The sequence below is a fragment of the Leptodactylus fuscus genome, chromosome 7 (genome assembly GCF_031893055.1).
Source record: "Leptodactylus fuscus isolate aLepFus1 chromosome 7, aLepFus1.hap2, whole genome shotgun sequence".
Taxonomy (NCBI): Eukaryota; Metazoa; Chordata; class Amphibia; order Anura; family Leptodactylidae; genus Leptodactylus; species Leptodactylus fuscus.
In genome coordinates, this window is record NC_134271.1 from 59,581,300 (window position 1) to 59,605,883 (window position 24,584).

General features: G+C 41.2%; 1 protein-coding gene across 2 annotated transcripts; it reads left to right on the plus strand.

Annotated features, from left to right (window-relative positions):
- The first annotated feature begins 128 nt into the window (after positions 1-128).
- On the plus strand, positions 129-24,150 carry TCF25 (TCF25 ribosome quality control complex subunit). Of its 2 annotated transcripts, none has more exons than XM_075281970.1 (18): positions 129-380; positions 1,211-1,345; positions 1,433-1,507; positions 2,743-2,888; positions 3,667-3,732; positions 4,066-4,148; positions 4,284-4,414; positions 5,811-5,910; positions 5,987-6,080; positions 7,486-7,578; positions 9,053-9,158; positions 15,601-15,760; positions 16,384-16,471; positions 16,846-17,004; positions 18,715-18,805; positions 20,336-20,415; positions 20,882-20,954; positions 23,897-24,150. In XM_075281970.1, the coding sequence occupies exons 1-18, from the start codon at positions 201-203 to the stop codon at positions 24,059-24,061; spliced, it is 2,025 nt and encodes a 674-aa protein (XP_075138071.1). In that variant the 5' UTR covers positions 129-200; the 3' UTR covers positions 24,062-24,150. The 2 variants fall into 2 exon arrangements, with proteins under 2 accessions (XP_075138071.1, XP_075138072.1); XM_075281971.1 differs by having other exon boundaries at positions 2,746-2,888.
- The last annotated feature ends 434 nt before the right edge of the window (positions 24,151-24,584 follow it).

A 24,584-nucleotide genomic window follows, 5' to 3' on the forward strand; every position in this document is an offset into this window, starting at 1 on the left:
GATTCTACCGCTAGGTGGCGGCATCCCTCGACAGCAATAATTTGAACACATGCTTCTTTATCCCCACCTAGTGGCCACAGCGTGTTGGCACACCAGGAGTCTGGCATTACACGAACGCATGCGCAGTGTCAGCTCTTCCGTGCTCGTTCTTGAGCTTTAGTTACTTACGTGCTCGCCGCCCGCGGGTGTAAGCCGGAACCATGTCCCGCCGGGCCCTGCGGAGGCTGCGGGGCGAACAGAGGGGACAAGAGGTACCCGGTGGCCCTGAGGAGATAGAGGAGGAGGAAGAGGAACCTCTACAGCCCGAGCCACGGAACCGGAAAAACAAGGGGAACCGCAAACTATTGGAGGAACGGGGCCTGAGCAACCCATTCCAGCTGGTGAGTACTGCCATCTAGTGGGAGAACAGAAGAACAGCAGCTGTCAGAAGTTACGTGTAATGTGTTCACAGGCTGCAGGGTTGAGTGTGCTATGCTATTCTAGTATCGTGGACATCAGATGGTCATCATAACAATGGAACCAAGATCTATCAGAGAATTTATATAGGTGAACCCATATGGTCCTCTGCTGTCCATATATGGGACCATATATGGGGAAAGAAGAATAAGGCTTGTAGGACTTTGTTCCAGATGTGTCTGTAAGCTACCCCGGCCTCCTCTATTCATATGAGGTCCAGTCTAATAGTAAATAGATGTTAATGGATGTGTCAGGACTAATAACAAGTGACATTTCAATCATCTTCCAACAGGAACTTACAGTCAATGGCAACAGAAATCCAGGCGTTTACAGTCTGCTAGTCTTCCTGACTTTTGCATTAATGGGATATACTGGGTGACAGCCACAGATCTGTATGTCCTACTCACTGTGGTAGGCACTAGGAGATCCTCAATAAAACATTGGGCATACGGTTACAGGGAGCACAATGGGAGGGAGGTACAGGCGCCAAGACATCTTTACAATGCCCAGAGGTTCTTCTGCATAAGTCCTGTTCTTAGTGCTAGGGCTTGTGTACAAGACATGGACATTTGCTTTGGCAGCTGTACCACCCAGCATACACCCTGCTTCTCTCCTGCCTAGTGTTAGATCAGTAATAGAATGAAATTGGAGGGACAACTAAGTTTATGGTAAGGTGAGATATTGGGAATGTGCTCTCCTTTTTTGTAGAAGGAAAGTGTTAGATCACACAGAGCATGTAACTTGTTTCTCACAGATCACTGAACCAGATGAAGATCCCCAGAGTGATCCGGACCCCGGCCAGACAGCACAGTCCAGACTTACAGATGAAGAGGAGCCCAACGGACAAGAAAAACCTGAAAATGACCCCAGTGGGACTACTTCAACTCCGGTATGGCCGCCACTTCTGCTTTAAGATGAGTGTTGAATTACGCACATCCTTGTCTGCATTCTATTGTAATTTGATATACCTTTTTAGACCACATCTAGTAATAAAACAAAGAAGAAGAAAAAGAAAAAAAAAGTGAAGAAATCTGCGCCTGGTGATAGTCAGGTAAGATATCCATTGTGGATAGTGACGGAAATTGTATTTTATATGAGACCACCCGTTTCTTAGACTAGCTTCAAACTTGAGCCGGGATGTCTGTCATTCCTGTCCTCAGGTGGGCTCCAATGACGGAGAGCCCATCTGCTAAAACAGCGGTTACCTGTAGACACCCACGGACCACATAGGGGATCTCATGGGGTCCGTCCGTGTCCATTGGGGTTGCGCCAATAAAACCGCTGGAGAGAAAAGTCCTCCATACAAGAATCTGTGGCGGAGTCTCATACAGAGACCTTGCCTTAACAGTATTTAGCCAGGTAAACAGCTGTCATTGAGGGGGTAAACAATCCCCCCCCCTCAGCCTTTATATAACATTATTTAATTCATATATAATGCATAGATTCAGCTTAGTTGATTTGGTTCATAGACAGGACCCCGGTCTTGTTTGTCCGTATGTGGTAATGTGCTGGAGGGTAGTTAAAAGCAGACATTTCCCCCCCCCCCCCCCCCCTCCTCCTTCCCTTGCTAGGACTAGGTGACAAGAAGTTCTCCCTCTGACTTTTGTCTTGCACAACACTTGGTCAGGAATGTTACTGTGTGAGCGGAGAAAAACATAGTGTACAGATAGGTCCAGAAATATTTGGACAGTGACACTATCTTCATGCCACCACATTGGATTTGAAATGAAACCACTGAGATACATTTGAATTGTAGACTTTCAAGTTTATTGCAAGGGGTTGAACAAAAATATCCAGTGAAACGTTTAGGATTTGCAACCATTTTTCTAAAAAGCCGCCTCATTTAATGAGACCAGAAGTAATTGGACAAATTAACATTACTATAAATAAACAAACAGTCTGCTGTCCGATTTACAGCGGACACCCTGGGGCGTACAGCAGTGGCAGTATGAACGCCGCCTAAGTGCAAGCTCTGTACATTATGTGCTGGATTCATTTTGGGATCAATACACGCAGGACTTTTTCTTCCATTGCAAAAGTAAACAAACTTGACAAGATAGCGTCTTGTCATAATGATATTGTTATGAATATGATATTGTTTACATTAGAGTCAATGGAAATAGGCACAAATGTAGGAGGCTCCATCTGTTTCTATTACTCTGTTGCTGTCATCCTCTATGATGACATATAATGGTAGTGTGAACGTAGCCTTAGTTTGCATTGTGTATTTGTACATTATTGTGCAACACATCACTTGTCACCATTTTGTTTTCCAACCACATGCAGCAGGATGGCACTGTAGAGGGCGGCAATGAGCTTGGAGACATTGACAGTATTTTAGAGAGGATAGAAAACACCAATGGACTTGCGTACCAGATCCAGAACAACAGCAGCAATGCAGATACCCGTCCTCTGCTATATGTTGAACACAGGTACAGTGAAGTATTTCTTCTATAGTGGCAATTCATATAAAAATACCAGCCTTATTAATACTGCATGATGGCATATAAAAATATCAAGCACATGTGCTGAAGTAAAAACATGAAAAACCACACAGAAATTATATATATATATATATATATATATATATATATATATATATATATATATATGGTACCTAGACTGCTGAGCAGGGTATATAATAAAAAAAGAATAGACACCTGCAGTTTGAACTAGGTACTTGCATTGTTCAAAGAGAAAAATCAATACCACATGACTAGCAGGAAGCAGCATTTATAGTATTGGAGATTCATTAGAATGAGAAATATCTGGTATTACAGTTTTGTCTATTGTGATGACTGTGTATGTATGTTGGAGTTATTATTGATGTTAATTTCACCTGGCTAACTACAGAATCGTTGTCTACATCTCCATGTGTGTCATATGTTTGCTGCAAACACATCTACAGAAAAATAGTTTACCATTATACCTAAATAACCCCAAACATGCATGCTGGGACATAAGATCTTTTTTTATATATATATATATATATATATATATATATAATCTGTGGTCTAACCCCTGGAGCTCCTGTTGATCAGTCTAAGTCAACAACCACCAAGTCCTGCTGAATTGCGCATCAACCTAAATATAACACCATTGTGTGTCTCGCTTCCTCCACTCTGTGCTCAAGATAAATCCACATTATATGACATTGTACGGCCTATTCTGTCCTTCTGTCATTATAACCTACAGTATTTCTGTTTGTAGGAACCTGAACCCAGAGACCGAGCTTAAGAAATTTTTTGGCACCCGAGCAGTCATGGGAGATCAGAGGTGGGTTGTATCAATGCATCATCTCCTGCCTATTGTTTAAAGCATATATACCAGATTTAACATGGCAGCATGGGGTTTCACATGTTTCTCGACTGACTTGCAGTGTTGGAAGATAATGAGAATAATGGAGATTTTGTGAAATGAGTACTAGGAGAAAGTGTATTAGTTGCCCCATAAAAATGTGACTTTCAGTTTCTTAATAATATGAGAGCTTGAATCAGGATGCTTTGGGCAGCTACTCTACTTTTCCTCTCCACCAGTTTTAAAGAATAACTCATTGACATAGCTTTACTTCAATAAATAGCTAAGATTATATGGATCTTGAAATTGCAGACCACGACAAAGGCAACGGCTTCATCATAGAAGCACGTGGCTGACATCTCCAAAAAACACATGGCCAAGATTCAGTAAAACAGGTGAGTACCGCTAAAAATATAGCAAATAAACTAGTTTTCTCTACCACTTGTCTAAATCCACTATACTAACCAATCTCTGTAGCGTGAGATTCTTTTCAAGGTCAGTCTATTTACTAAATCTATTGTCTTTCATAGGTATTACTATGAGTCTTCTAGAGACCAAGCGAGGGGTCCAATATTTCACCTTTGAGCATCAGAGGGATTACCAGCAGGTTCAGTTTAAGTTCCTGGATGCTGTAGAGTCAATGGATCCAAACAATATTGTGGTAAGAGATGGACCTTGTTTCAACCTTGTTTTTTTTTTTTTTGGGCAATACCTGTTCATACAGAAAGCTTGTGACCTCTCTACATATTGAAGCAGAGAGCACATACCTTTGTGGTATTGCTTGGTCAACAAGATCTCTCAGGTGAAAACTGGAAAGCTAAAGGAATCATGGAATCATATCAGGGCCTTACTCTATATATATATATATATATATATATATATATATATATATATATATATATATATATATAAGACGCACTGGACTATAAGACGCACCCAGGTTTTAGAGGAGAAAAATAGGGAAAAAAAATTTCTGGCAAAAAATGGTAAAATATTTAATGTATGGGAGTTGTAGTTTTGGAACAGCTTCAAGGCCACATTGACAGGTGACCCTGCAGCTGTACGGGGATGTATAGGGCGTTTTTTTTGTGGGGCCAGGTGTACTTTTTAGTTATACCATTTTGGGAAATGTTTATTGCTTAGATCACTTTTTATTTAAATCAGAGGCAAAACGGTGAGAAAAACCCGGCGGTTTAGCACTTTTGATTTTGACGTTCACTGTACATAAAAATATTAGTAGACCGGGCATTTTCAGACACCTGGATACCTAATGTATATGTTTTACAGTAATGTTATACTTTTATATGTATTCTAGGGAAAGGAGGTGAACTTTTATTTATTTTATTTTTTATTATATTTTTTTTAAGTGTGTTTTTTACTATTTTATTATCCCCCGCCTAGGGGGCTTGAACCTGCAATCATTTGATTGCAAGTCCCATAGACGGCAATACAAGTGTATTGCCGTCTATGGGAGATTCTATACATTACTATCGCGGAGTGTCATAGACCAGCCGCGATAGTAATATATAGCTATGACAGACCTGGGAGCCTTCATTAGGCTCCCAGCTGTCATCGGAACAGGTCGGCTCCTGCGGCCTCGCCGTGCAGGAGCCGGCCTGCATCACTAAAGGTATGGGGCCAGTGGGGACCAGCCCTGGGCTAACTTTAAACTGCCGGGACCTGCGGAGGAGGAGCGGATTTGCAGCCTGGCCGTGCTACTGCCACCGCTGGTTTTCTTCAGCGGCAGGAGCGTGGCAATCTGCAGGCCCCAGCAGCTAAGACAGTCCCCGGCATCTGCTGTAATAGACCGGTGGATGCTGGGGAGTGTTTTAGCTGCCGGGGCCTGCAGTATTGTCACGCTCCTGCCGCTGCAGAAAACCAGCAGTGGTAGTAGCGCGGCCATGCTGTAAATCCGCTCCTCCCCCCACATTCGGACTATAAGACGCACCCTAATTTTCCTCCGAAATTTGGGGGGGAAAAGTGCGTCTTATAGTCCGAAAAATACGGTATATATGAATCTCACTTTATGTGCCATTCTATTTTGTGTCTTGCTTCAGTTACTGCTTCAGATGAACCCATATCATGTAGACTCTTTGCTGCAGCTCAGTGATGTGTGCCGTCTTCAGGAGGATCAGGAAATGGCCAGAGACCTAATTGGTAAATATACCAACTTGCAGATTTTCGCTCTTTGTCTTTGTATTACTGACTGTCATTACGTTGCCTTTATTTGCAGAGAGAGCCCTCTACAGTCTGGAGTGTGCATTCCATCCAGTTTTCAGTCTCACTAGTGGGACCTGCAGACTTGATTATTGCCGATCGGAAAACAGGTGCGATGCCATGGCTATGTTGCAGTATGTTTAGTATTTAAAGGGCTTTACCTATTACATACATTTAAAGCATATTCATAGGATATGTCTACTTTTTGGCCATAACTTACTTCCAGTGCTTTTACTTTTATATACAAGTTTTCCTCAGTTTTTTTTTTTTTAAAGACTAGTAGCTGATAGAATGTGTATGTTCTTACTCAATTCCGGACTGCATATAGAGTATTTATGTCCAAAGTGGTTGCCTTGTTCTGCAAGGATGTACCGGAAATCATGCAGCTGCTGAAATGTGGAAGCCGGCTGAAACTACAACCAGCGCCCCCTAGAGAAGGCAGGGGCGGTTTATTATTGTCCCTGCCTTCCCTAATCGCTGTGTGCACAGCACTGAATGAGTGCTATATACACAGCTATGGGTGCCACCATGATGCGGCTCCCTTCTGACCCTGGCGTTCACGTAATCCGTCAGGATCAGAGCATGTTAGAAGCGCTGGGTCCTACAGGTCCCAGATCAGCTCTATAGTAATGTGCAGGAGGCTGCATTCCTCCTGTAACTGGGGATAAACGTACCAGCCCCAGTTACAGGGAAAATCAACCTTCCCCAAAGAAAAAGTGATCAGATTTTCCCAAAGGTCTATTATGACCTTACAGAAACACTATGAAAAAAATAATAATTTTAAAAAAAACACATAAAATAATACGCCAATAAACCGCCCTTCTTACAGGTTCTTGCCCCACCCCACATTATAAAATAAAATTACCATAATGGATAGGAAAAACTATTTTAAAAAGTTTATTTAGTAGCACTTTTTAGTTCTATTAAATAAAACAAAGTTAAGTGAAAAACACACGTTTCCCTCCTCTTTTTTTTAAATTTATTTTTTTATATTTTCCTGGATATAAAAAAATTAAAACACAAATAAAAATAAAAACATAAAAATAAAGCCCAATGTGTCACTGAAAAAAGACGCAGAAATTAGTTGAATAACTCATATGATAAAAATGTTAAAGCCCTCAAAACCACACATAAAAAAAACCCGAAAATGATGAGTCTGGTCCTGGATAGAGATGAGCGAGTACTGTTCCGAAACGGCAGTTTCGAATAGCACGCACCCATAGGAATGAATGGAGCCGGCTGCATCCATTCATTCCTATGGGTGCGTGCTATTCGAAACTGCCGTTTCGGAACAGTACTCGCTCATCTCTAGTCCTGGACCAAACATTGGCTCGGTATTGAAGTGGTTAAAGAACTTCATGGGCCATAGACAGAAACTGACAACCATACTTAGTCATACAAGGCTCCTGGGCCCATGGCAATAATGTTGTACTGCACTTATGTATTAAACTTTTTGCAAGATTTAGTTATTTTTCAAATGAGGGAAACCTGTTCACTTTTTCCCTCTGTTTGTAGAGCGTTTTACTTGGCTCTTTTCAAGCACATGATATTCTTGGAGAAGAGAGGCTGCCTAAGGACTTCACTGGAGTTCTGTAAACTAATCCTCAGGTGAGTGAGTGTATTTTACTTGTATAGTCTCCCAATATAATAATTATGTGTCACAAATCAAAATGGTGGTAAGCTGACCGAACTAAGGTGTGGGAATTATGGAAACAGTGGAACACAATTATGAAGTGCAGACTGTCCGTGAGACCGTGTTAGTTGGGACAAGGTTTGGGGATTTCAGTTTTAGAGATGTGAGATGGTCCTGTGGATATGTGATAAATGTCTATTGTGGTACAACATTTTTAACCTCCAGTTATGAGGAACTTTTCATAAATGAATATATATGAAAAGGTTATATGGAACTTAGTAATATATTTTATTACATATATATGCCTTCTTCTCTACTTTTCAGGCAGAGTTACTTTCTACATATTAGTGCATGAATGGGAGCGGGAATAGAACAGATACCAATGTAATTGCGGCTGTTACACTCTGCTATTCTGTTCTATTTTAACACTGCTAGGTTGTAGATAAGAGGCTACTAGTGCACAGAATAAGACAATAAATCAGTCAGCTGGCAGGAGAATCCTACGTCAACCTTCCCTTCTCCACAGCCACTGGATCTCTGTTGTATTATACAGCAAAAACCCGCTGCTAATGGCCACAATCAGTGCCTACACTAATTGCTGGCATTAAAACCCTTGGCACCTCGGTCAACGCTGACTAAGGTGCTAAGGCACATGGGCACTGCCATTTTGGGGTAGAACTTCGACCCCCCAGAATGAGATCCAGGCCTGGCAGTCCATTAACATGACAGCCAAGAGCCTTTCGAACATTCACAGGGTTGTCTGGCATTTATTTCTGTTACAGGCTGCTCTACTCAGTCTGTAATATATGTGTCGGCAATTTGCAATGTATTAGCATTGTAATACATTACATTAGTGATCAGACCCCCTTTCCTGGGGTTGAAGATGCTTAAAGGGTCTAATAAATACAGTAAAAAAAATAAAACAAATTAAATATTCAAATCTCCTCCCTTTCCCTAGAATACATATATAAGTTAAAAAAAAAAGTGAACAAAGAACTCCTTAAGTATTCCTGTGTCAGGAAAGAAAAAAAAAAGTTGTACCGTTACAAAAATCAAAGTACCCTAGTCAGAACGCCTTTTGTTCACTGTTTCACATCTATTGAAAATATGCATAAAAAGCTATCAAAGCAATACACAGTCTCCAAAATGGTGTAACTAAAAAGTACCTCTGGCCCCTGCAAAAAGACTTATTTTTTTTAGTCTTATTTTATCAGATGGAATATTAAATGGTACCATTACAAAGTACAATTTGTCCCACAAACATTACTCCCTCATATGGCTCTGTGAACGGAAAAATAAAAAAGTTATGGGGATTTGGAATGAGGGGAGTCGAAAACTAAAATAGAAAAGTGCCTGTGGCCTGAAGGGGCTAGATATGGTATTAACCAGTAACTTTTAATACTGGACTGGTGATCAATCTGACTTATCTACTGACATTACATTTTACAGTCTTGATCCAGAGAATGATCCACTTTGTATGCTGCTACTGGCTGATTACCTGGCTCTGCGTGCACGGGAGTACTTGCTTCTTATCCGGATGTATGAGGAGTGGGAGGTGAGTATTGGTCACATAAAAATTGGGAAACACCAGCCCAAAAGTTTTTTGTAGATTATGAAAGTTTGTGGGTTTGGATGTTTGTGGGTTTGAATATTTGTTCCTGAATCATGCAAAATCGGCTGTACGGATTTGCATGAAATTTGCCACATGCATATATAGGAACCCCAATTAAAACATAGGCTACTTTTTATCCTGGTAAATGACGTCTCTACACGACCGCAGTGAAGGTATTTGGGTTCACACAACACTAAAGGACCTGTGATGACATCGTCACAGGTCCTTCAGCCTTTATAGGATAGGATTATGCTAGACAGTGGGTGGAGCTACATGCTATTTTGTGGGCGGAGCTATATAGGATGAAGCTGGACAGTGTGAAAGCTGAAAGATAATGGAGTCTCATGGAGGATCAGGAGACTACAGAACATGCAGTCTATGTGTGGGCAAGAGGACTATATCAGGTGTAGAGTTTCAGTGAGTACGACGGGGGAATGTGTTGTTCTGCCTTTGATGGGGGAGGGGGAAAACTTTGGCACATTTCAGCAACATCCATTCAGGCCTTTGTAACACAGAAGCTGCTCAGACAGTCACATAACAAAACCTCTGTAATCACAATTGCCCAATGTAGCAGAGCTTACGCAGCACTGTAACACACCTCTTTAGGCTCTCCATATGCAAACATGTACATACAGCTGGGTATCCTACGCATATGCAGAGATGTAGCAGAGCCGAGACACGGGAGCAGGCTGAACCAACTTTGGCACATTTCAGCAACATCCATTCAGCCCTTTGTAACACAGAATCTTCTCACACACTGACATAAGAACACCCCTATAATCCAAATGGCCAGATGTAGCAGAGCTTAAGCAGCGCTGTAGCACAGCTGATCACGCTCTCCATATGCAGAGATGTACATACAACTGAGTATTCTGCGCATATGCTGCGATATAGCAGAGCCGAGACGCGGGAGCAGGCTGATCATCTACAACAGCAATTGGCTACATATAAGCGGCTCAGCGCCAACACTAACCTGCAGACGAAGTCGCAGGCAGATGCTAGTTGTATATATGTCTCACAGAAAAGGTTAGCACATAATTTCGGCCGTTCTGTCCATGAGAAGTAAGCTGTCAGTCACTGGTGGGCTAGGCTAACCCACAGCTTATGGATATGAAGCACTTCTGGTTTTCAATACTTCGCTTGCACAATGTGGCTGCGATCACACGTAGTAAAGTGGAGCACAATCTGGTACGTATACGGCGTGTCAGAGTTTGCACGCTCAAAAAGATCCCATTGATTTCAATGGGCGTTACGAGCGTATACGCTGCGTAATTTTGTGGGCGCAAAATTACGCGGCGTATACACTCGTAACTCCCATTGAAATCAATGGGATCTTTTTGAGCGCTCAAACTCTGACACGCCGTATACGTACCAGATTGTGCTCCACTTTACTACGTGTGAACGCAGCCTGTATTAGTAAAAAGGGTGTTTGTCACTACTTTATGCTTCCCTGAAATAGGGAAGGCCATCATAATCATACTGACAGATTACCTATGAATTTTTTTCCTTTTTAATTATACACCATTAGGGGGAGTTCACTGCTTATGAATTTATACAGCTTATATGCAGGGCAGCAGGGGGAGGCCCCCTACTACCATCGCCCCAGTGTGGATCTACTATTTGCTCTATGGTTAAAGCAGCTCTGGGAATAAGCACTAAAGAAAGTTAGATAAAATGAAAAAGTGACCAATGTGTGAATGTGGATATCATACAATCCTCAACAAGGAATTGTAACACCAAGAAGGGGAAAGTCTTGCGATAATGGATCATTTGATTGATAGACATGTTAATAATATGCAAAAGATAAAAATGGAATCAAAATATCCAAAACATGAATTCAATTCACTTGCATCACCTGAAAAATGCTATGCCGTGCTAAATTCACTTGGGCACCAAATCACAAAGATTGTCTTCTGGCTGCTCTCTTTGCAGTTGCAAAAAAATGACATCTCAGATATGCCTTCAATGGATGACTATTCCCGAGACACTGCAGGCCATAAAGTCCACATAGGCTGCGTATAGTAGCACTAGTAACATGCAGCCTGGCATTGTCCTGGTGAAAAAAAGCTCCTGGGACACATCATCCCACACCACGTGATCTGATCTGATTACCGTGTTTGCAGATCTTAGTGAGCCCTGCTACATCCATGATTTGTATAACGTTATAGCTTGTCCTTCTTTGAGTTGCAATTTCAAAGTTAAGGAATGTAGTGGTAGGGGAAAGTGAAGGAGCAACATTGAGACACAAATGAGGAACAAGCAGGGGGAGCTGAAATTTACAGCTCCAATTCCCAAAGTATATAGCAATTGAAAGGTTGGGCAGAGTGTTCCCAGGAAGTTTATTTATTTATTTCAGTTCCTTTTGCTGGTGATGATAGGGTGTGAAGGAAGAAGGCAGCTCAGCTTCCCTTGAGCAAAACAGTATTAAAAATCCTTATGTCCTTGCCCAAAGTAAAGTTTTCTTTTTGAAAAAAATAAATAAATTTTCTTCTTTTTTATTTTACATTTTTCAACTTGAAATCTAACAGTTTTCACTATGGCATCAAGTCTCAGAATAGGATGAGATTTCCTGTTCTGTAAAGATCATTTCTCAGCAGTCCTCATCATCACAGGCAGTATGACAATGAAGGATAACACCTCTGTAATAAACCTGGAGGCAGATAACTGCTTAGCAAGGTGACTACCTTCATTATCATAAAAAGAGAATTTAAAAAAAATGGTTCCAAGCTTTTAAAACCTTAGCCTGACTTAGGAAAATTTACCTTATCTAGTCAGGGTGGCCATCTTCATCTAGTCATATAGTTATCATGCTAAATCACACCGTCAGGCCTGCAGTCGGGTAGGACATCAGTCTGACATCTGAAGTCTGTCAGTAATGTACATGTTAGTCATGCTGTACAGGGTGTGATTTAGTGCAAGGACTGCATGGTTAGGTGAAGCTGTTCCCACCCCCTGGTTAAGGTAAATTTTCCTAGTCCAGTCAAAGGTATTAAAAGCTTATAACCTGACTTTACAACAACAGAAAGCTTAGTGAAGTGCGCCATTAAAAACCTCATTACTGTACACGCTGGATCCAATTTAGGATAGGAAAACCATGTGACAGGTTTCCTTTAAGTTTGGGTCCATACTGATTGTTTCAGGATCATAGAGCATCAAATATCAATAATCTGAGCAAGGAAAATCACTGCCTCCTTTCCATACCTCTCTCTAGTAATGTGACCTATAAAGGGCACCCCCACTGGTCTGTCAGCAGTAGAAACCCCGGGTAACAAGACAAGACATCAATCCCAATCTGTTGCGAGAAAGTGGCAGGCAGAGTGCTAGAGTCCCAATGTATCGGCCCCAGGTTTCTGACATATATTTTGTCCAGGTGTGGGACCTAGACGCTTTACTGGGCCATAAAAGGCTGCAGAGCCTGCACTTCAGGGCAGATCCTGGGAGCGAGATGAGGAGCCTGGGTCTGTCATGAAACACTGAGAACTTATATTAACAGTGGAACCACACACTCTTAGAAAACCTCTTGATGGTGCTAAGCAAAAAAGGGTTCCCCAACCCATATCCAGAAAGTAGTAACTAAGGGGGCGTTCACACTACCGTCTGTGTCCGACAGGTAGTGTCCGCTCCTAGTGTCATGTTCAAAATCTGGCATGGACATTAGGAGTGGACACTAGCTGTGTCCGTGACACCTGTCATTTATTTAAATGGCGATCGGGTGCGTTCTTTTGCACTCCGTGCCCTTCCTTCACTGTCCGCATGTAAAGATATTCGACTTTTCAAGAGGACAGAAAAACCCAACATGTAGGTTTTTCTGTCCGCTTGAAAAGTCAGACATCTTTACATGCGGACAGTGAAGGAAGGGCACGGAGTGCAAAAGAACGCACCCGATCGCCATTTAAATAAATGACAGGTGTCACGGACACAGCTAGTGTCCACTCCTAATGTCCATGCCAGATTTTGAACGGACACTAGGAGCGGACACTACCTGTTGGACACAGACGGTAGTGTGAACGCCCCCTTAGCTGCACATGCACGTTTTAACTTGAAGTAAGAAGAAGAAATCATTTTATTTGTGACTTCATAACAGCTAGGTAGCAGGAGTGAACAATGACATAGCTGGTATGGATCTAGCCAGATGAAGGTCATCTGACCGAAATGTTGCAGAATAATTTTGATCTACAGTCATGGCCAAAAGTTTTGAGAATGATACAAATATTAATTTTCACAAAGTCTACTGCTTCAGTTTTTCTAATGACAATTTGCATATACTCCAGAATGTTATAAAGAGTGATCAGCTTAACAGCAATTACTTGCAAAGTCAATATTTGCCTAGAAAATGAACTTTATCCCCCAAAACGCATTTCAACATCACTGCAGCCCTGCCTTAAAAGGACCAGCTAACATCGTTTCAGTGATTGCTCCATTAACACAGGTGTGGGTGTTGATGAGGACAGGGCTGGAGATCAATCTGTCATGATTAAGTAAGAATGACACCACTGGACACTTTAAAAGGAGGCTGGTGCTTGGCATCATTGTTTCGCTTCTGTTAACCATGGTTATCTCTAAAGAAACACGTGCAGTCATCATTGCACTGCGCAAAAATGGCCTAACAGGGAAGAGTATCGCAGCTAGAAAGATTGCACCTCAGTCAACAATCTATCGCATCATCAAGAACTTCAAGGAGAGAGGTTCCATTGTTGGCAAAAAGGCTCCAGGGCGCCCAAGAAAGACCAGCAAGTGTCAGAACCGTCTCTTAAAAGTGTTTCAGCTGCGGGATCGGGCTACCAGCAGTGCAGAGCTTGCTCAGGAATGGCAGCAGGCAGGTGTGAGTGCATCTGCATGCACTGTGAGGCGGAGACTCTTGGAGCAAGGCCTGGTCTCAAGGAGGGCAGCAAAGAAGCCACTTTTCTCCAGAAAAAACATCAGGGACAGACTGATATTCTGCAAAAGGTACAGGGAGTGGACTGCTGAGGACTGGGGTAAAGTCATTTTCTCTGATGAATCCCCTTTTAGATTGTTTGGGACATCTGGAAAACAGCTTATTCGGAGAAGACGAGGTGAGCGCTACCACCAGTCTTGTCTTATGTCAACTGTAAAGCATCCTGAAACCATTCATGTGTGGGGTTGCTTCTCAGCCAAGGGAATCGGCTCTCTCACAGTCTTGCCTAAAAACGCAGCCATGAATAAAGAATGGTACCAGAATGTCCTCCAAGATCAACTTCTCCCAACCGTCCAAGAGCAGTTTGGCGATCAACAATGCCTTTTCCAGCATGATGGAGCACCTTGCCATAAAGCAAAGGTGATAACTAAATGGCTCAGGGAACAAAACATAGAGATTTTGGGTCCATGGCCTGGAAACTCCCCAGATCTTAATCCCATTGAGAACTTGTGGTCAATCATCAAAAGACGGGTGGACAAACAAAAACCTACAAATTCTGAAAAAATGCAAGCATTGATTGTGCAAGAATGGACTGCTATCAGTCAGGATTTGGTCCAGAAGTTGATTGAGAGCATGCCAGGGAGAATTGCAGAGGTCCTGAAGAAGAAGGGTCAACACTGCAAATATTGACTTGCTGCATTAACTCATTCTAACTGTCAATATAAGCTTTTGTTACTCATAATATGATTGCAATTATATTTCTGTATGTGATAAAAACATCTGACAAACACACATAAAAACCAGAGGGCAGCAGATCATGTGAAAATATAATATTTGCGTCATTCTCAAAATTTTTGGCCATGACTGTACAGCTTGGTCATTCTTTGTCCTGATGCTTTACATGGTGTGTAATTTTTTTGTACAAAAACCTGTTATGAAGTCACAAATTAAAGGATTACTTCTTTTCACTTCAAGCTAAAACGTGTGCGTGCAGCTAAATTACTACTTTCTGAGACACTGAGAATCTGGTGAGACTGTACTGTGCTACTTAGGTTTTGTTCGTGTTACCAAGTAAGCTACACGTATAGTTCAGGGTTTTTTTTTACTGTTTAGTTAGAGCTCGGAGGAGTAAAGTTTTGTTTGCCATATTGCCTGAAGTTAAGGCTGTATTTTATTTTTGTTTATTCTGTGCTTGACCTGAAGGTTTATTTTTTGGCTTTTATTCCCAAATAAACCTGTTTGCACCAGACATTGTGTCCCTGTCTCTGATTGGTTGGGTCCCCACCATTGCTGCTACCAAGCTACCTTCCCCACAGTATCTATCCCTAGCCTATCAAGGTGTAACTAGGGTTAGATTAGCACAAATTCTCTGCCAGAAAGCACACAAATGAAATTATCTGCTTCTTGCTTGTTTTACATCAAATTCATTCCTTGATTAATGGTTGAAGAAAATTTTTTTGCCCCTTTATGTAACAATTTTTAATAACTTTTTTTTTGTTTCATGTTCAGGCTCATCGGAATCTATCACAACTGCCCAACTTTGCATTTTCTGTACCACTGGCTCTCTTACTGTACAGTCAGCAAGATGAGGTGTCAGAACAGGAGCAGGTGACAACCTATGACAGAGCTTCACACCTCATACAGCAAGCTCTTATAATGTTCCCAGGAGGTATGTGCCCCATCTAGAAGAAAGACTCTTCTACCCTTTGCTACAGTTATTGTTTGTTCTCAAATGTTCTCCATTCATAGGTGCTTGACCTACATAGTAACATCTATCATCTTTCTAATATACCTTAAAGAGGTTATCCAGTTTCTAACATTGATGTACTATCCTTAGAGTATTAAATCTGTTGATGTCCAACACCGGGGATGTCACTGGTGACATGTGTGAGTGATGTCCTTTCCTGTGACTGCTGAGGCCAATCAGTGACTAGGAATTCCACTGGAACAAACCTCCAGGCGCTACTGTTAATATATCGCCTTCCTTGTTCTCCTGGCAGAGAACTGTAATTCCTGGACAACCCCTTTAATCATAGTCCATATATAATGTTGGTAAAGGCTAGCACTCTGGTGTAGTGTTAGCTGGACTGCTCACCTGTTCTGCAGACAAATCCTTGTGTGTACCATAAGTTTACCATCACTACTTTGACATCTTTTTTGTCCTCTTCTGTTAAGCTTGGAATTAGTTTTGTCCTCCACGTACTCTTTGCTTTCTAAAGACCTGCATTTATTTCTCGCTAACATAATCATTGTTAAACCATTGTCCTGTGATTTATTATCTCTTTATTGTAGTTCTCATTCCCCTTCTTGATGCTTGTGGAGTTCAGCCCGACTCTGCTGTAGCTTCACATCCATTTTTTGGAGCGGTTGCTCAAATAAGGTAAATAATAATAATTTTATGTTTTATTAAAGCAAAGCTAAAGCCGGCTGCAGGGTTGTCAGAGAGTCCTTGTATAGATTCTTCACACATACACAGTCACCATGCAAGCCAAGACTCTGTGAAACCATGTGCTTTGGACTCTGCATTATAGTTGTATTGTCTCCTGATATTATTTTCCTGGCGATATTGGCTATTGTTTAAATAATACAAACTATTCCAAATTGAATGAAGTATGCAGACCTGTTGTTAAGGTGGTCAAGACATTGGTGGACATTTCTCTGACACAATTGAATGGGGTTCTTTAAGGAATAAGGAATTATATTAGCCTTTTCAGTGAAAATGTGTATTTAACTTTTTAAACATATTTTCCACAGTCAACCTGTTGCACTGTCGCAGCTGACCTCTCTCTATATTGGACGATGTCACAGCCTCTGGAAGGATCCTTCAGTTATGTCCTGGTTAGAGCAGAATGTCCGGGAAGTTTTGCGCATGGTTGACAATAATGATCCTGTAATAAAAGAGTGTGAGCTCAGGTGAGAAGATGAAAGTTGCGTTCTTTTTTGGTTTTCTCAATAAGGGTTTAAAAGTAGTTGGCCACTTTCAGACCAGTATTGAGAACAAAGTGTATTGTTTGGTTGTACAATTTTCCAACAAATTTTCTGTATTAATTCCTCATGCATTTTTCTAGATCTCTGCTTACTGTCAGTCATTTTGCTTACTCCTCTTTGGATTAGAATCAGTCCATGGTCATGTGATATACAGTCCATGGTCATGTGATATACAGTCCATAGTCATGTGATATATAGTCCATGGTCATGTGATGGACGCACAGGTGCACAGATAGTCACAGCACAGTAATCAGACATCTGCCTGGTAACGAGCTGTGCACCTGTGTGTCCATTTCATGATCATGGACTGTATATCACATGACTATGGACTATGTATCACATGACCATGGACTGTATATCACATGACCATGGACTGTATATCACATGACCATGGACTGATTTTAATCCAAAGAGGAGTAAGTAAAATGAATTAAAGTAAGCAGAGATCTAGGAAAAAATGAGGAATTGATACAGAAAGGATATTGGAAAATTGTACAGCCTAAATTATAGAAAGTGGTCAGTCCTTTTTAAAAGAAAGGGGAAGGGTGGCCATATACAACATTTATCCCCAGCATCACTCAGCATATCTGCCTGTACCAAAACCACAACCCAGTGATTTACAGAAGAGGCTATCGTCCCAAGACTCATAATGGAACTGTGTGGTAACAAACAACTTGGGGTGTGGGATGGTTGATGGTCCAATTACCAAGCAAAGCTAGGCAGACTGATAGAATTATAAAGGACTGGGCACCGGTGACAACCCTGAATTCAGTGTGTAAGAAGTTGTAGCTTCACTGCTGGTATTTCCAGTATATTGATGAAACTGCATAGCTGGAATCCTGCCACACTCATTCCGGGATTGTGCATTATACTTTGGCAGTAAGTGTAGCTATAAATCTAAGTTCTATTTCCTAGATTCTTTCTCTGCAGAGTAGGCCACAGGGACTCCCAATGTCAATGAATCCACTTGTATAGTAACACATCATAGCTATATGGTTTATTGGTTACATCAGTGTTTCGTGGACAACCTGCATTAATCTGAATAGCCCTAAGGGCTAGTTCACACAGGACAAAATGGTCAGGATTTTGACGCGGAATCCACATCAAAATCCTGTCACCTCCCATTGAAATCAATGGGAGCCGGTCATTTCCTTTTTCCGTCAGCAGTTTGTTGCTGCTCGTGGAAAAAAGAAGCGAGCTGCCCTTTCTTCAAGCGGATTCTGCGGCTGATTCAGCTACAGCGTCTGCCTCGCGACAACACCCTCCGGACTAGGCCATTCATTTGGGCCTAATCCGGAGCGGAAAGCCGTAACGGGATGCCAGTGCACTGCACCGGCTTCCCATCGCAGCAGCTGCGATGGAATGTGTTCACGCAGAACCCCGTGTGAACTAGCCCTAAAGTATTAATCTAGATGCTCATTATGATGCCAGATTATTTAAGAAGTTATGGCCCGGTACATCCCCTTTTAACACTGTCTTATATATAAGAAGTGTGAACATCTGAGAACAAGGGCCCATTGATGAACATGAAAGCTTTATCTGTGGATGGAAATAGCTGGATCACCCTGTACTTATAGGATATTGAAAGACTTGTGATTGTTGTACTGATTTACATCAGCTTTTTTCCATCCCCAGGAGAAAGACTCGCTATCAGAGTGCCCCCAGGAACATACATCGTCATGTCATCTTGTCTGAGATCAAGGGAGCGAATGCTGCACTGCCTCTAGTAAGTATCCGGCTACTCTGTGTGTGATCTTAAGGGGGCGGAGAAGGAAAACTTTCCTAGTGTTTTTAATTCTAAGAGATAAGAGCCTAATGTTTATAATATCACAAGATATCAAGCACTCCTTAATCTGAGAATGCTTAGATGGCATTACAAAACAAATGGCTGCCTGTTTCTTTTTCACTGGGAGCTACAGCAACACTAAGAATCTGCAATTCACTTATTTGTGGCTTCTTTTTTTAGTAATCAAATATCACCATTGAGTCCTGTTCTATCTACACAATGGAGCCACTAAAAGATGTGTTTTTGGAAATGTTAACTCTTAATGTCTATTTAAAATAATTCCACCCACATTTCATAACTTGCTATTACTTTATTCTCTAGTCTAGATCTAGAGGTGCTGCAGCTTTCAGTTACATCACAGTAACCTCATCATTCATATATATGAACAGAAAACTGAATGGACATCACTAAAAACGTGTTCAAGTTAAAATTGCATCTTTCTAATTAAAAAAAAAAACCTTGGCAAATGTTAAGCTCATAGTTATACAACGATGAATATAACTTTTATTTAGTTTGCATCAATTAAGTGGGGATTTAGTAAGATCTGCAGAGAAATCTTTGTATGGACTAAAGATCCTTTGCAAAGATGAGTTTCTGTGGTGTAACTTTCTGATATTCTTGCGGTTTTCATTCCCTCTTTTTAGAAGGATCAGCTTGTTGTCATTGAATGGAAAATTTTTTTACATCTGGTTGCTGAAAACACATCCAGAACAGTTGCATGGCTTGGTACAATGTATTTATCCAAAAATGGACAACCTATTTAAGTTTTAAATAGGCTAGGGGCAGTGAAAAAAAATCAAAAAAATCATACACCCTTTCCACGGTGCTCCGGTGCCTCCCTGTGTGGTCCGGTCTTCTCTGACTACTAAGGCCAATCATCGGTCTCAGCGAGGGGCAGGCAATTTTACTACCTGTGACATCACAGGTCTCTTCCTGAGGCCACTGATTGGCCTTAGCAGTCACGTGACCACAATGGCGTCCTTTTACAGCCTGCTGGTGGCATTTGTCACCTATACAGCACAGGTGGCACCCGTTGTATGTAGAATGGACTCTATTTCTGATCCTGCTGCATATACTCCAACACTGAGGTCTGCTACATAGGAAAGGGAATAAGCTCTAATATTATGGAATAGTGAAGATGAGCTTTATATTCTAATACTTTGTAAGTTTAGGTATAATTTGATTATAGCTGGCCCCTGTCATCCGACAGACATTTACAGACCGTACTAATACACTATACAGCATTGATTGGTGATGGGTGATAGTATGAAATTGGTGATCAAAACGTTCTTGCGTTACATTAAAGTGGAACAAATTTCTGGAATTTTCTGTGAATCATAAAACTCCATCCTACATATTATCTTGTGAGTACCATATAATCCACCGTTATTGTCATACTAACTTTTTTTTTTTTTTTTTTTTTTTTTTTTTTTTACTGTTAATTTGTGATTGTTATTGTTCTGTCTTCAGGATGTGACATCGCAGCCTGTGCTCAGCTTTGATCCATTACCTCCACTGGACTCTGTGGTCTCTTACACAAGGCCTGAAAGGTAAGTGTAGTGCTTACGCTAGGTTCACACCAGCGTTCGGGTCTCCGTTATCAGGTTTCCGTCTTCTGCATGCAGAAGACGGAAACCTGTCATGCCGAGTCCTGCCGTGAGTGCCGGTGAGCATTTTATGCTCTCCACGGCAAAACAGTTTTTTTTTAAACCGGACACGGAGTACTGCAATGTCCGACTCTGTGTCCGTTTTTTTTAAAAAAAAACTGTTTAGTCGCGGAGAGCATAAAACGCTCACTGCCGGACACTTTTCAAACCCATTCAAATGAATGGGTTCCGTCTCCTGCCCTGTTTTGTGCAGGAAATGGAAACCTGCAGAACGGAGTCCCGGGTGCAGATGTGAACAAGCCCTTAGTGATATTTTCTTCTACACATTTTCTATTCTGACCCTGTTTGGTTGATGTATATTTTTATTTGCATGATTTAAGTTTCATTTGCTTCTCTTCTTCCCTATCAGGCCAAACAGACCATCAAATGAAGGGACCTTATCCTTGTTCTTTAGGTCACTTTTGCCAAATTTTAATATGCAGGTGGGTTAAAACCTAAAATTCTTTCTGTTAGATTTATGGTGCTCTGATGTTTTTTTGTTGTTATCATCTAAATAAGGAGGGTTCTTTCTTTACAATATTTTGAAAGACTTTTCTAAGACCTTGAAATAAAGGGAACACAATGCGGTATACTTGAGAAGAACTTCCCTAGTCTTTGCATACAAGCTACCAGCAATGAAATACACTTTGAAGGGTGCAGTCTTAGAAATAGGGTGATGTACGGGAGGGTTTCTAATGCTTAGGCCTCCAAAGCCACTTCAGAACTGAATTGGTCACTTAAGCTGGTATTGCTGCTTAACTAAAAAGACTTCTAAGATCCTAAAAATGGGAGCGTACAAAAAATGATGCCAACATAGCGTAGACATATTAAAGGGGCTCTATCATTGGAATAACGTGTTTTTTGTCGGTCATATGCAGTAACGCTTCCTTCTGAGCGCTACTTCACATCCCCAAGCACAATTTTCTTGTGCGCTTTCTTTCACTGTCCACAAGAAAATGGCGCTCATGCATGTGCAGTAGCGCTCAGAAGGGAGCGTTACTGCGCATGCCCGACATTTCAATGTACAGGAACGATATGAGAGATGCTGGAGGCGGGGTTATATGGAGAGAGGAGGAGGACTAACTTTGAGCACAAGCTGCAGAGGGAGTGGTTTGAAGGCATGACACGGGGGTGCACGCAGGCTTGGAGGAACGCCCAGGGTGCACGGACAGGCTCATTTACATATTGGTTTTACCGGTATATAATAAAAACAGGGGGGGGTCTTTTAAAAGAAGGATAGCAGCACCTGAATAGCCTTTTTAAAGGCTACTCAGGCATATCAAAAAACACGTTATTCCAATGATAGAGCCCCTTTAATCATTACCTAATCTGTGAGCTATAACTATCTGCCTTAGAAGCAAAGAAATGTAAATTTTGAAATTTGCTAATTTTTCCATTTTTTTATGTAAACTTTGCATCTTTTTCTAAATAAATTCTAACCATTTTCACCAAAACTTACCACTAATATAACGTACAATGTGTCCCAATACAAAAGGATGAGTAAAAGCTTTCTAAAGTAACACATAAAATAACACATCTTATTTGAAAAAGTGGGATGCATCTTGAAGGTCAAAACTGATTGTGTCCATAAAGGGTTAAGGCTTCTATACACTGGACAGATAAATCATATTTCATTAATCCCATCTATCAAGGTCTCTCAGATGGAGGTATTTCTTTCTTGGGATGAAAACAAAAAAAATTGTTCAGTTCATATTTTGAAAGAGATTGGACTTCCCATCTGCGTATTGTGGCCATAGTGTGAGGAAATGACAAGTATATTGGTATTTGACTCTGCCCAATTAACAACTTTAATACAACATAGAACATCAAAAGAAGTGGAAACGTCTTAACATTCAGCAGAATAACAAGTAACTTTCTATAAAGCTGTGGTATATAAACCAGAGTTCACTAGCCTGATGGAGTAGTTACCAATCCCGCAGTTGTAAAGTTGGAACTCAACAGCCCAGACATAGTCATGTACACAGAAACCAATTTATTCCATTTAATGCATTTTGAGGGTCTCACTGTCTTTCGCCATTCTGTGCTTCTTTGGTGGTGTGAAAGTATTGGTTTCGCCTGAAAATATGGCACTGACACCTCTGGTTGAATGAAAAAGCTTCAGGGAAACCCAGTAGAAGATGGTTAACAGTCCATAAGTGTGGACAAGGTCCCTCCTGAAGGCTGTATTGAAACATTTCATATGAGTCTCATTTTTTTCTTTCAGTCTACAGAACGGTCTTCTATGACTTCTATTTATATCTCCCCTCACTCAGTACTGTATTACAGTAGTGTCCCAATACAATGGCTAAGCAGTATATGCTCTGTAGGTTTTCCTGTCACACACCCATGTTATTATAATAATCAGCCAAAAATACACACAATGCCTTCTTTTTAGCATTAGTTTCGCTAGGCCAGGAGGGTCTTCTTGTTATTTTTCTTATCCTGCTGCTCTCTGTTTCCACCATGGTGATCTTTATCGCAGTACCTAGTTTACCGCATGTACCAGGAAAACTCCCAATGCATATGGCAAACTAATCCACAGAAACCTGTCCCATTTACCCCATGTTTCTGGTTTTCCACCTCATGGAATAGCGCAGTTGTATCCAGTTAAAAATCATTACATATCAAAGAGTATTTTATTTTAAACATGGATGCCTATACAGGATGGATGACACTTAGTTTAGCCCATATACTAGGCACTGTCTCAAGTCATCTGTTAAACTAAAATACTGTGGTGTGAAAGTAGACTTAGTGTCAGGGGCGTAACAAGAAACTTTGGGGCCTTATAGCAAAACTTGCAATGGGCCTCACACGACCATGACCACCTTAAATCATAACTCCAGTTATATACAACTTTTCATAAATAAGTAGTGTATTTCAATATAAGAAGCTTTAGAGTAATTTCACAAATAGGAATTTGCCATGGATTTAAGGACGGATTTCCCCGTGAATCTGTGACTCTCTGAACGGATCAACGCAGATGTGAACCAGGGGTTGGTGGAAATGGGGGTTTCCCATAAACTTCAATACAGTTGTATTGTAGTCTATGGGACAAGTGTTCTGATGATTTATCTAATGATTATAAAGCCGCTAACAGCATTTTTTTATTATTATTAAAAAGAATTTTCTTATTTCTTTAAAAAAAAAAAAAACACACAACATTTTTCCACCCAGAGTTAGTGTCACATGTCCACTTGTGAACTGCTGAGTGTGTATGTCTGTAGCAGAGGAGTGGGACAGTAATGTACATGTACTGGCTAGTTTAAAGAAGGAGGGGTGTTTCATGATGATGGGCAGCTCGGAGAAAGAAACAAACTGTGCACCAGCAGGTTTGGGAATGCCAAGCATAGTCTTATAGGCTCTAAATTATGACCTTGTATTACAGGGTGAGGCTGTCGCAGAGGGTGAAGAAGCTGGAGCTGTCCGGGACTTAAATCGAGGTGTGAATCGGCTCATGGCAGCAATGAGAGACATGTTGGCAAATATCCAGTTCCAAGAACCTCCGCGAGAAGACAATCCCGATGGGGAAGGAGATGAAGAGTGGGACTAATGCTGGGTGCAGTTCACTAGGCTGCCCTCTGCCCCTCCACACACTTTTACACAAACTGTACAGTGCAATAAATAGAAATGTACAACCCTGTGATGGTCTCAGGATATGATAATGCTTTACATTATGACTCCATGCCAGATTCACTGCAGTTCCTGGATTATATACTTCTCTTCTAGAAAGCATGTGTTTTCTATCTGCCCATCATTGAGAACATGTGAGTGTCCTGCAAATCTTATGAAGTGTGAAGCAAGGAGCTCAAGTATTCAGATTGTTAATAAATCTCATGTGAAGTACAGCAGTCCCTTCAGAATTAGACTAGTCACACGGTATACATGAAATTGAGTTTGTTCCAGTGGTGAACTGCCTTGACCTTACTTGGTACCTGTGATCAATACTATGGTTTATTGCTGATTATGTGGGAATAGAGAGAGATTCCTTATTGCTGAAGAGGACCAGCCTCTGCATATAGAGAAAACTGGGGGATGGATGGATATTTTCAATATTCTTTTCATATATTGAAGAA